Below are 13,608 nucleotides of genomic sequence, written 5' to 3' on the forward strand. Positions count from 1 at the left end.
CTGGGTTTCCCAGATCAGTAAACATCGGATTTTAGAATGGGAAGGACATTTATAAGGCTTTTGACAATGAAAGAGCCCGCTTATGTTAGAGCAGAAATTACGGTTTTTCTCGTTTTGTATGAAATTTCTGGAAAAGGGATTCTTAGTATAGGAGGGACAGCATGAGGCTAAAACAATACTGCATTACTCTGTCTGTAAGTAGGAAAAGAAGTTAACAGCTCAATTGTAAAGATAAAAGCTGAATTTCATTGATAAGGAGCCAAAACTCTTACCTTTGCCTTTGTTTTTGCTCTTGTCTTTTCCTTTCCAAGGTCGGCTGTCGCCTCGTCCTCCCCTATCGTCATTACGGTACTTGCCACTATTCCGCGGAGGCATGTTGCCGGAGGGTCCGAAATCTGAGTTCATGTTCATCATTCCTTGTGGGCCCATGTTGTTACCGCTCGGGTCGAACCAACCCGGACCAGGCCCAGGACCATTGAACATGTTTGGAGGGCCACCACCAGGTGGGCCCATACCTGGCCCAAATGAAGGATCGAAGTTGCCTGGGAAGCCCATATCTGGGCCTGGACCAGGTCCCATTGGGCCCATCGGACCCATTGGCCCGACAGGACCCATCGGTCCAGGAGGACCTCCCGGAACCATTGGTCCCATAGGTCCAGGTCCAGGACCCATTGGGCCCGGTCTTCCACCTGGGAACATCGGCATGTTGGGATCAGGTCCCTGCAAGAAAAATGCAACAATTAGCTACTTCAATCAAAAGTATGAACACACATTTACAGATAGCTATGTACTACTGGTATGAGATCTATTCAGAATCCTTTGGAAGAAGAAAGTGCAAAACTTTACTTTCTAAGACCCCTGTTGCACTCAACACAATATTCTGGAACTGAATTGCCACATTTCCTCAGAATCTGCATGTTGTAGGAGAGCTGAGCTTCTAATTCCGTTTAATTTCTTTCGAGTGTTTTTGAGTGAAGCTATTTCTTTGGAGCGCTGCTTCGTCAATCAAGGCTCTGACAATAGGTGAAATTTTTAGGAAAAATCAAGATGTTGACAGGGACTTTTCTAAACGAAAATCAATTTTCGAGAAATACCTTGAAAAGGAACGGTACAAACTGTTACAGAAGTAAACCGTTCTTGTTAAATATCCCTGAAACCTACAACCTGATGTTTATCAGAGGTATGGTGAGAATGGGATTAGCTGCCTTGCAATTTAAGAAGAAAGAAAAAGAAAGAAGGAAAAATGAAAACAGGTTAAAGGAGAGGGCTGAATCTCTAAAATTTACCGGGCGATCAATACCTCTGCGATCGGTAAAAAGTTTTCTATTGGAACAAAAAGTAATTGATAAAAGTACTCACCCTCCAGTCGCCAGGGCCCATTGGATTTGGACCTCCAGGGAACATGTTCGCAGGCGGGAACGGACCGCATGGAAAACTATTGTTCATCCCCGGATACATGAAGTTGTTATTTGGCATCATCATATTGGGCATTGTCATTTCAAATTCTTCTCGTTTTGGTTCTGGCCATGGTTCATGCGTGAAGTCACAAACTGAGTCTGTACTGCCTGTTGTATCTTCTAGTGGGATTAAAGTTGGGTCAGTCGTCGCGTGAATTTCTAAATCTGGTTCAGCAGGTGTATCAGGAATCCTGAAAAGCAAAATAAGGCTCAAAATATTTTTCTTAACTCATCACTTTGGTCTGTTACCTGGGATTTCAGTGACAAGCCCAAACTTACAGAATTTTGTTCCCCGTAACTAAACGTGAGGGATTCAGGAATTCGACATGGGTGATTTTGCAGGGAATTTCAGAGCGCAGGGATGGACTTGAGCCTTTCTGCCAGAAATCAATTTTACATGAAACTCAGGCAACTATGATTGGGCCTAAATATAGATTTACTTATAAGCATCCTCTAGTTATTCTGTGGGAATGAAATTCTGATTCTAATCCTTCCATTAATTTTGCGAGTTGATTCTTTTCGGCCAATGATGAAATCATTGCATGATAATAAATAAATATAAAATAAAAAAATTGGACCGTCCATAGGAAAATCAACCTCAGTCCACAAAAACTGAATATGTCTGTAGATCCTTTTGATTCCAGTGTGGTCAAAAAGTCAGATTAGGAAATTTTGATGGAAAACTCTCTCTCTAGTGTCCTAAAGACCACTTTACTTCACATGTATGCTAAAAGAGGGCGTAGAGAACATGTGGACAGTTAAAAGCCCTGAATGTGGCAGATAAGAATTTTAAACAGCTTTTCCTTCAGACAACATTTTGTCAATTGCCATGACTGTATTTTGGTTTGAGGAGTTGGAGTATTTTGTGACCCGAAATGTTTTTATGATTCACTCCTCTAGGCTCTGCTCTCCATAACTCAATTTTGAGTGTTTAAGAATCAAGACCTTCATTTGTGGACAATCATAAATAGGACTAATTTTGCAATTCAGAACTAAAACTTCTGTCTCAGTTCAGAAACAACGTATGTACCATCAGTTTCCCTGTAGGCATAGATGTTTCTACAGATGAGTCGGACATTGTAGTTCCGAATTGCAAAATGAAGTCCAGTTCATTAAAATAGAGGCTAACTTGATATCACTTGAAGGACTTCACAATTTGAAAAAGCAAAAAATTTCAGACTAATTGCTCTATACATTCTTGCGGCTTATCAATAACTAATCATTGTGATTGTTTTATTTCAAGTTACGTTCCGTCTACAAATGATATCATACTTTGATAAAAAACAAATTTTCTAAGAAATGCTTGGAAGATTTCTTGGAAGGAGCCTGTTTTCACGAGTAGGGACAAAAAAGAAAAATACTTACGATCTACGGTTGAAATAAATTGCTTGAAGAACATTCTTCTCCCTAGCATACTGGATATCTTTTTCTTGACTGTTTTTCCCAGGAATGACAGTTGAAGGTTCTAAATCGATAAGCGGAGGCGGGCACATCCACGCAACTTTTTCTTCCATTATATCTTCTGATGCTAGAAAAGAGACAGAAATAGACTGGTAAGCAAAATAATAGGAGGGGTGTATTTGACGAAAAAAAAATTGCAAATGTGTGCAGAAGCAGAGAGGGAGGCCCTAATTGAAAATGAAAAAGTAAGAATGACTTTAAGAATTGTATGATGCGCTGATTAGCTAAAGGGTCGGTTAAGCTGGTCAGGGTGTCTACTAGAGCAGGCTGGCAAGAAATCAGTACTTTTACAGTGCATTCCCAAGAAATTCAATACCTCCTCAACAGAAGAATTCAGTATTTTTTCAGTACTTCCATTTGAAGAAATACGAAAAATGTCTAAAATTTGGAATTTTCACATGAATTACAACAAAAATGACGTGGACGCAAAATTTCATCGATGGCTTGAAGATTGACTGACTGCACAATTGTGATCTTGCAGGCAAATACTACTCTAAAAATCAACGCGCAGGGGATTGCAAACTTTCCTGGCTTCATTAAAAAACACTCATGGTATAAAGGAAAAAAATTCCAGACCTTCTCGCGAAATTTCTGCACTTTTACAGTTCTTCCAGACTGCCCTTAAAAAATCAGCACTATTTCCGGACTTTTCAGAAAGTCCGGACTGGTAGACACCCTGGTTGGTCCAAAAATCGTTTTTCAATGAATTCAGAATATATAATGACAAAAAATAGATCCATCCAGAAATGTTTAAATGTTGCAATTCAGTTATGCATTTTTCACATTTAGCCATTGATTACCAACGAATATGATAAAGAGATGAGAGAAAATTTTCAGAACACTTACCTAGATTTCTTGCTTTTAGGAAGTTTTCTCTCTCAGCATACCTTTCTTGCTGTTTCATATCTGTGAAGTTCCTAGTAACATTTACTGAAAAAGAGAAGGGTTAAAATTAGGATAAAAACGGTGCATTGAGGAAAATTTTGAAAAATATTTCATGTCCAAGCAATTCTTTGAGGAGGTTTTTAGTATTCAGAGTAGTAATTTTCTGTGGAGACAGTCTGAACTGCTGACATTAGGATGGACAGAATGTTTTTGTGGGCGAATGAAAACAGGTCAAATTTAGTAATACCTATAAAAGTTGTGTAACAGGAGGCTTACATTGACCGATTCTGATACATGCAACAAAATGTTATCAATTTCTAATTATGAGTGGATTTTGAAAAATCTGGAAGAATTAAGGGTACTCAGCCCAAAAATTATAATAAGCAAAACACGGTAATTATGATCAAGTAAACATTTGAGGGGGAGCAGTGACACTAATCAAAAATTATCAACAACTGGGTTTAGTCCATTTAAATGTGTGGAAAATAAAAATATTTGTCAAGGTGGGATGTTTCACTTAGAATCAATTGCGTAGAATAGATTTGAATAGGTCACTAAACTATGCATTTTTTTGTACAGTATTCTGAAAGTATCAGGTAGGTAGATTAAGTGATGATTAATTGCGCATTTTAAGGGCCAAAATCCGGGACAAGCTTGCTTTTTAAAAGTCCTAAGACTCGGAAGATTTTCAAACACGCTGGAATGGCGGAAAACGATGGAGATGATGTAATGGGGCAGTCAAATCACTAACTCCTCTCATTTTCTGAATTGTTGATCGTAAACTGCGAGTAACATGAATGTGATTCGATTCCTTGATTTAAAAGATATAGTTTCAACTTTCTCATTGTTTTCATATACAAGGAGTAGAGAGACATTTGACAAAAGTAGTAGAACCCGTGCTTGCTCCTGATCGGTGCCAGATGTTATCATTCGGTTTGGCGCAAAACTTGGGCGTTTTAAATATGCGGAAAAGTTGTGCTTTCTGAACTGCGAATTTCTCGGTTTCTGAGTTACTAAGCGTTTTTTTAGTGCACATTGTGTCTAAAGCATTATTTACCTTCAGAAAAATGTATTAAAAAGTCAAAATACGTCCTTGGTTTAGTGACCCATGACAAGAAAACAGTATTACCACCTTGCCACCAACAGGCAGGGATAGAAAAAAATTACTTACTCCTTTCTGTTTCATCTAATTCGAAGTATTTGACTGAAATCAGGCAGTCTTCTTCTCTCCAGGAGACACTTTTCCTCTTCCCGTCTTTCTTTGATTTGAAATGGACTAGAGCACTTTTTGGCATTTCAGGCCTCGTTTCACCCAGGGGCACTTCATTCTCCGTGATATTCACTTTGAATTCTTCTTCAGAACTTGCTGTTGACAGAAAAATATTTTTACTGTAAAAAATCGGTTTTCACGGAGGGTAAAATAAGAATTCAACATTACAGGTTTTTAGTGAAAATGCATAATTAACTTCTGTGCTGTTGAAAAAAGAAAAAGAAATTAGCGTGTCTAGCAATTTTCAAACACAGAATTCATACATCTTCCTGATTTCCGTGACAAAGACAGCCAAAAAACCGAGGAAAAATTTAAAATTCCATGACAGACAGGAAGAATAATTCCCTGACAAATCCCAGACAGAAGGAAAAATATTTCCAATTTTTCGACTCGGTTGAACTGATTAGATGTAAAAAAAAAAAATTTCATGTTTTAGGAATAAAATGTAATAATTAGAGCAAAATATATGGTGCCTTAACTAATACATGATATTTTTGCCTCATCTTTATAATTTTTAAAACATCAGCAGAAATTCTGGCAGAATACTTCCTTCTTTCTATCCGGACTGGATTGCAATTAGCAGAGGGAACTTAAAAGACCATTTTCTCACTTTAAATTTTATAGGAAAAAAACGGAAAAATGCAGGTAGGTATTATCATTTGTTACGTGCTTCCTGAAAATTAATTAAAAAATAAACTGTGCAACAACCTGAATATAATTCCTAAATGAACTTACATTTGTCCTCCTGAGCATCCGCATGGAACTCATCCTTTGGTTTAACTTGCTCTGGAGGGTTAACCTCACTTGATTCTTTACTTTTGGAGTCCTCTTCAAGCGAAGTTTCCATCGTATCTTGATAAAACTGTAAAAGGAAATTCAAGTTAAGAGACACATAAATAAAATTATATACTAAATTTTGGCGAATATTTTGATGAAATGAATGCTACAAATTCTAGTACCTCTTCTTTCTTATTTTTTTCTTTTGAAATAAAAAAATGAAACCTAAGAGAGAATCATTATCTGTTTTCATGTGCATGAACATTTTGTTTTGAGGATATTCAATGAGAGAATACGAGAAACTTTCAGGTACATTTTGGTTTGGTATGAATACATTTCGAGTACTCACCTTGTGTTTTGTAACCCGCTATAGCATTTGTAAAAATTAATAAAAAAAAAAAATTATCATACTAAATTTTACAGTTAGCGTGAGTAAATTTTTAATTGATTTTTACATGAACACTAAATGAGAGGATTCCCTACTTCCTTCACATTGAAGGTATTCCGAAGATACCAGTTGAGATTCTTCATCATTTCTAAAATGAAAGGAGTTATATAATTCTGAAATTCTTAGACACCATCAAGTGTAGCTAGGATTGAGCTACTATTTTCTTTACGTGATAGGAGTCCAAGAGCCAAAATTAGGATCATCCTCATAAATGGAAGGACAAAATTAAGAGAAAATTTCCAGACAAAAAGTGAATGCAGCAAGGGCATTAAAGTTCTCTTACCAAGCGTACTACCATATAAAAAATTTTATCACCACTTATTTGATGACACTTGAGACTTTTGAAATTTTGTCCCTTAAAATAGTATTCTCAGAGTCTCTCCACAGGAGACAACGAAAATAAAAACCAATAGGAGATCCATTAGTCTCATCCTTTGTGAAAATGCCTTGAGAAGCAGTTTTACCTTAAATTGCGGCTTAACGATGGGTGGAGAGATGGGTACTTTGGGAGAGTCAGAATCTCCAGAGGCACCGGTGGGTGAGGCCTCTTTTTTGGGTTCTGGTCCACCATTAGATTCTTTCGTCGTGCTCAATTTTCGTTTCCGTTTGCGAGGTTCTGTCTTGATGTTAGCAGCGTCCAACGCGTCCATGAAACCAACACTTTCCAGGAGCATCGCTGAGGGTAAAACAAAAACTTTGAATTAGCTTAAAAATGAAGATGAAAATTACATGAGCAAACAATGAACAGTACGATTTAGGATAATTGGATAAAACATTGAAAAGGAGACCAGCAACATTAATCGAATTTCATGTTCTTCTAGACTATTAAAAATGGTATGATGATTATTTATGAATTGTTTCAGATAGGTACAACTAGGCAATAAAATATAATAAAAATGAATGGTTATACAGCGTGGAGAACCCTCATTTGTGACAGTAGTTACCAGATGAACACAGCTGACCAACACATGAGTACCTGCAACAATATAAAAAACCAAAAAGTTTAGTCACTCTGCCAATTATTTTTCTTTGCTATAAAATTCATACCTTCTTTGAAAATGGTTTTAACATGTGCAAATATACATATAAATAATTGTGATACCAAATGTACAAATTAATCTTCCCAAAAGTGTAGGTACACGGTCACTCATATCATTAGGAACCGTTAATAAAGTACGTGAAATTTTTCCGGATTCCCCCCCCCCCCCCCCGGCCTCGTAACGCTTACGTGATATCATTTAACATGAAAAACTATAATTCCGTAACGTTCTCCTTGCCCCCCCCCCCCCCCCGAGAAGCGTTACGTATTTTAAAAACACATCTTTTTGAGAGCTCGGAAGTTCTCCCTCCGCCCCCGGGAGAACCATTAGGGGGAGACAATTTGCATGCAATATGTTCCATCCCCCCTGACATATCAGCTATGAAACTTCTTCGAGACTCCAGAAAAGCAAAATTCAATCGTTAGAATTGGACCTAAAAATCAAACATAAATCAAGATCCACCTCATATAGCACGAGCACAGACATACGGTGATTTCTGCAATTAGGAACTACAATTTTTTGCTCAGTTTAGAAACAACGTACGAACAATTAGTTTCCCTATACGTATGTGTTCTTGTAGATGATCCAGATATTGTGGTTCCTAAGTGCAGAATGGAGTCCAGATTAAGTGTGTCTTCACAGCGTGAGTGGATATATCACAATCTTTACGGCTCACCCCGTGAATTTGAGACATGTCTGCTCTGCGATTTTGATTCCTTGAGGTCGGGATTTCCATACGCACCTCATAATTTGATATGTATGTCACATGGAGGGTCCCCGTCTGCAAAGGTACTTCATGTAGGTAAGTAACGCAAATTCTTGAAATGGATTGACAACTGTCCTTCATTTCCGACGAATTTTAAGACTCGCGCTGAGGTGACTTCAGTTACTAATTTTGATTCAAGTTTCGGGCGATTTTTTCCTCTCGGCGGATATAATTAATCCAGGGGCGGGTCACTAGGTCCGGACGGACCTACCCCCCCTTCCGAAAGCTACTTTGGCCCCTTCTCATCAAGTGAGGGAGTTGGGCTGAGTACCTAAATGCGTGACTTTAATTTCATTTCCGATACTGTGCTTCACGCGATTTTCCGCAATGAACAGCTCAGAACTGTTCCTGAGACGTCTCTATTTCCAAAAATTCTCCTTCCACCGGACATGAGATGCCTCCCTCTAGGTAAAACCCTCTTTCGGAACTGGGAGAGTCCCCCAGAAGTTTTAAGGTGGGGGCTTTCCCTGGGTAGGAAAACCCCAGGGAAATTTCCATGGTATCAACAGACCCCTGATAAAAATTGGCAGTAGAAAGTGTGTTCCAAAATACCATAGACCTACAGCCGGCTGTAAGATTTCCAATAGCTTCTGTAGCCGGCTGTACAATTTCTTATAGCCGATGCTGACTAAGCAACAGCCAGACGATAAAGTTTATGCTAAACGTTACTAAATACGGATACTAGGACTTAGTTAGTTTTTGGACTACCGCTCTCTTTTTGTGCCATAGTATCTTGATTTATTTTGCGAGGAAAGCTCCGTACTTTTGAAGGATGCCTGTCATTCTTAATATGTTGGAGCGCCTTCAATTTCTTATGATACTTTGCAATACCTCTGGTGTGAAATAGTTGCTTCAAGCGCTGCGGCGCGGCGGGCGGGCAGAGAGCGCGAAACGCGCATTGGCGCCTACGAACCTAACAGGGATACTTCACGCATTGCGCAAAGCGTGAAGTATCCCTGATAGGTTTGTAGGCGCCAAAGCGTCGCCGCGCAATGCGTGAAGTATCCCTGTTAGGTTTGTAGGCGCCAGTGCGTCGCCGCTCCGCTTTGTGTTAGGCTCTAATGTTTGATCTCGCGGAGTCAGCGTTTTTCAACTCATGATTTTGAAATGTTTGCACAGTCTGGATGGACCATCTCATTTTAATTGATGAAAAAAAATATGTTTTAAAGGAAAATATAATGTGTGTTTTGTAAATGTTAAGGTAGTTCCGTATGAATTATGATTCCTTAATGATTTCCAAAGCGCACGAATTTCTACACAATTTCTGATAGCCTTTTATAGCCAATGGCGATAAAAAGTAAAGCCCGGCGATAGGAACTTTAGCCCGACTATATACTTTTTTGTAGCTTCGTATAGCCCGGCTATATGATTTGCTCCGCTTTCTACAGCCAGCTATATGATTTCCAATTTTGAAACGCAGCTCGTATCGCCAATTTTTACCAGGGACAGCTTTTCTGAGTTATGGTGACACCCATGATCATCCAAAAATAAAAAATTCTGCCTCCTAGGTATGAAAGATGATCACAGTGTCATCGAAACTTGAGGCTTGACTTTGACGACATCTTTCGGAATTTAAGTCTTGATTGACTTGTGTTCTTTATTCTTAGGTACCTGCCCTTCCTCAACTTTACCCAGTTACCTTACCTGACCTGATCCAACTTCACTAAACCAAACCTTCCCTCAACTTAACTTAATGTTTCGTGATCCAAACCTATCTCCTGGACACTTATGTTTTCAGTATTTCATTTATGAGGAAGATATGTTTCTGTTTGTTGACACCAAGCTCAGGGTCAAAAGTGACTTTTCACTGCCTGAGAACGTCGACCATCGTTGACTCCACGATCAGATTTAGAGATTATTGACACCATGCGACGTTGCCGAGTATTTTGGTTTAATCATTTCAAGCATAAGAAATGGTGAGCTGAGAGAGTTGAAATAATTCACAAGTGACCAAAAAAGTGAAGGGTACCTAAATGAAGAAGTTCAACTTAAGTACCCCAAAAACCTCCTTCCTTTTCATCTGATATCCGAAAACGGCAAAAACTCACTACTATTTTCTGCTCAGCTCAATCAGTCCACTTTCTCCACACGTTTACACCCTAGGTACCCTCAGAGATGAAGAGGGGCGGGGGCTTTAAATAATCTCCTGAAAGGCTCTAAAATTGATCAAACTTGACCAAAATCTGTCACTTCCTGGACGAAGTAACTGCATTCCAAGATTGCAAAATTGACTCAATTCAATCTTTTTAATGCAATCCATTTAAAACGTTCCCATAATCTATATGTGGGCTCATCCAATAGAAAAAATCGGTGAAATTTTCAATGAGAAACGCCCAAGAGTGTTCTTCAATAAAAATAAAATTTGCAAGTGAAAATTCTGCATTCTTCATATTAAGTAACATACGTTTTTACACCTAAGAAACAGCGAATTGCTATAAAAAAAAAAAAAAAAAAAAAAAAAAAAAAAAAAAAAAAGCATCTTCTAAAGGGGGAGGAGGCGCTCACCACTTCTGTCCATCCAGACAGGAAGAAAAAAATGATGATTAAAAATAGAAAAATCCTCAGTTCACTTAACTTGGGACGATAAAAACGTTCTAAGGAAGGATACGAATTCTGGCACGGACGGGTGTATTCGGCAACACCTCAGCGCTATCCTATAACTCAACAGCGTATGAGTGCGTCCAGTTGAGCCCCAGGAAGCATGATGGCATATGGTCAACACGGCTCACAGGGAAATCTAGGTGCGCCTTTACGTCAAAGAAGCGACAATCATTGATGCGGCAGAAACTTTTTTTCGCCGCCCTCCTCAACCGTTCCGGTGAACGGGAAGGGTAGCGCCTCAACCCCTACTCCTCATGAACTCCAGAAAACGCCCTACGAGTCCCCATTCATAAAATTACGACACGCACTAAGGCAGGGCTGCCATAATTTCTTCATCTTCAAAATCCATGACTTTTTTTGCTTTTTCCCCGACTCCAACATTTTCGGACTCCCTGACGATCGAGTAAAACTTTCACTTTGACAGACTCACTGTTCATACAGTAAGTAAAGCTGAGTTACGGATTTTTCGACTCCTCCACACCCTTATTCAACAGGGTAAAACAAACTGCCGTGACGCTCCCTTTACCCCCCTTCTTACTCCTTAGAGGGTCACGCACTATGTGGACGGCCCCTCACAGCTATTTCCACTCCATTTTTTAGTTTCTATTGCTTCCGGAGAGATGATTCCAGTGACCAACTACACGTTAGAAAGCTTCGCTTGGATTGCAGCTTCAGCGGGCTACATCTGTATCTCCACACCAGGATTCCCCTTGAATTTTACAAATCCTCATCCAGGATTCTAGGTCAAGTTGTTTTTTAAAAATCTGATGAGCCATGCAAAGTTTTTTGATGGAATTTGGCACCCTGATAATGCCGATCTGGTGAATCAAACCTTCTGACAGGCTTTTCGCAAAATAACGTTCCTTGAGCTTGAAGTGCCGCTATTCTCAGGATTCAGAATAAGTACTCGTTGGATTTTCAAAAACATTTTTTTGTTTACTCTGTTATTATTTCTATAACTACCGAGACGGGATTCTCTAGTTATTATTCACACAGGAAAAAGAACAGTTTGAGGGTGAAATTATTTTGGCCAAAACTCAAGAAAATTTCAGTTTTTCAAAACACAAATTCTTTCGCCCAAAGGCAGAGAAGAGTCTAAAAATAAAAAATAAATAAAAACAAATTTAAAAAAAAATTATTTAAAATCCATCGAGTCATAAAACTTGTGACGTGTACCTTAATATCGGTAAATTTTACACTGTGAGGATAGAGACTCGTGGCTCCCCTTGAGTTAGGGGTTCAAGCTGGCAACTGTGGCTCATTCAACCAGGCTCGAAGGGAGGCCAATCGAATCGACCCTTTAAATAACAATAGTAGTCGACTTGACTCCGTCCTCAGCCCCGCCGCTTCATTCGGGGTGCGAGGTTGCCAAAATGTGCGAAAAAAGTCATGTGCCAATATGAGGAAAATTGCTTATTCTTCAGCACCGTCCGGCAACTGCCGCGGTTTCGAAAACTCTTCGGAAGTTCATGATGGGGGGCCGTTCGTAAAAAAATACGGGACGCTCTCGAGAGGGCCGGGGCCCGGGAACTCAAGCCATTACTGCCATGCGAAGGAAGAACGACGTATGAGTTTTCAAACGTTGCCATGATTCCTCCAATAAAAAACGAATTTACAGGGAAAATTTTGGGTAATTTTCTTCAAATGTTTCAGAAGATTTCCTTCGGAATTCACTCTAAAATAACTGAAACCAACAAGGAAAAATATGCTTGTGTTACTTCAAAAATACATAGGTAATTTGGACTACATTTTGCAATTGGGAACTATAAATTCTAGCCCGGTTTAAAAACAACGTACGTGCCATTAGTTTCCCTATTAAGCACGTAAGGATTTTTCAGAAGAGCCAAAATCTATAGTTCCAAATTGCAAACTGCAGTCGATTTATCGGGGAGAGAATTGGCAACGTCTTAAGGCTTGTACGGTTTTTTCCCTCGGCACGGCAGGTAAGGTGATGCCACAATGGAGCGTGTTGTTCCTCACTGTAAAAAGCTTGAATGCCTCAGCTACATGGAATTTTCACGAGGAAATTTTTTTGTAAATTCTGGTCTCATTTCCGTGACGAGATTTGCCATTCTCGGACCTTTAGATCCCTGCTAAAAACGAGAAACACTTGCACAATCTTGGCAACACCCGACGGCGCTTGATACCAGGTTTTGAATTTCCACTGTCGGAATATCTATCCACGCAAGGTGCCAATTTCAATTTGTCATCCACAAAATTTGCATCGCGGTGGTCAAGTACGCGCATGCATCCAAAATAGTATCTCCAAAAATGTCTACCCCCGACTTTCTCCACCCCTGAATAAGTGGAATCAGGGTTCGATATCATTGGTCAATCTAGGCCAGCCCCCCCCCCCCCCCCCGTAAATAATCCAGCTCCACGTACAACAGGGAAGGGGGAGCAAAACGGGGGAAGAGTTCGCCCCGGGGCCACCCTAAATCCGTCGCTGACGGTAGAGGTGGTAACTCGAGTAGGGTAGCGAAGGCACGCGCCCCTCTTCATTGTTACGGTAGGTCAGTGGTGCAGTCGCAGCCTCCCCTCCCGCAATCTGGCGGGGGGAGGGAAAGGGGGGGCGTCGCGTCGGCCGTCGGACAATAAATATTGATACTCTCTCTACGCGGTAATAAACACGCGAGCAGTTGCCACGTTGCGGACTAAATATTTCCTTTCGGGCACGGGTCTCACGAGCTCCGCGAGCGGATCTGATACTCAATAGAATAATGAGCTTTATTATGCGGCATGTATTGCGTCAATAATCTTCCGTCCTCTCGAACGGAATAACGTCAGCTAGCAGTTGGTAGAACAGGAGGAAAGACTATCAGTGATGCAAAAATTCTTCTCTTCGTCTACACTCGCCTTCACTTGCTTATTCTACTTCAGTGCGAAATTAAATTTTATTATTT

At 39.8% G+C, this 13,608-nt stretch overlaps 1 protein-coding gene across 1 annotated transcript in view; it reads right to left on the reverse strand.

The window, feature by feature from the left end:
- Nucleotides 1-13,608, reverse strand: part of LOC109036755 (uncharacterized) — a 62,677-nt gene that overhangs the window by 2,797 nt on the left and 46,272 nt on the right. The window contains exons 6-12 of the mRNA XM_019051118.2: nucleotides 6,763-6,974; nucleotides 5,809-5,935; nucleotides 4,975-5,169; nucleotides 3,765-3,848; nucleotides 2,823-2,985; nucleotides 1,360-1,648; nucleotides 273-720 (exon numbers count right to left, since the gene is read on the reverse strand). Coding sequence (XP_018906663.2) covers nucleotides 273-720; nucleotides 1,360-1,648; nucleotides 2,823-2,985; nucleotides 3,765-3,848; nucleotides 4,975-5,169; nucleotides 5,809-5,935; nucleotides 6,763-6,974 — 1,518 coding nt within the window. The remainder of the gene's footprint in view (nucleotides 1-272; nucleotides 721-1,359; nucleotides 1,649-2,822; nucleotides 2,986-3,764; nucleotides 3,849-4,974; nucleotides 5,170-5,808; nucleotides 5,936-6,762; nucleotides 6,975-13,608) is intronic.

The sequence above is a fragment of the Bemisia tabaci genome, chromosome 7 (assembly GCF_918797505.1).
Source record: "Bemisia tabaci chromosome 7, PGI_BMITA_v3".
NCBI lineage: Eukaryota > Metazoa > Arthropoda > Insecta > Hemiptera > Aleyrodidae > Bemisia > Bemisia tabaci.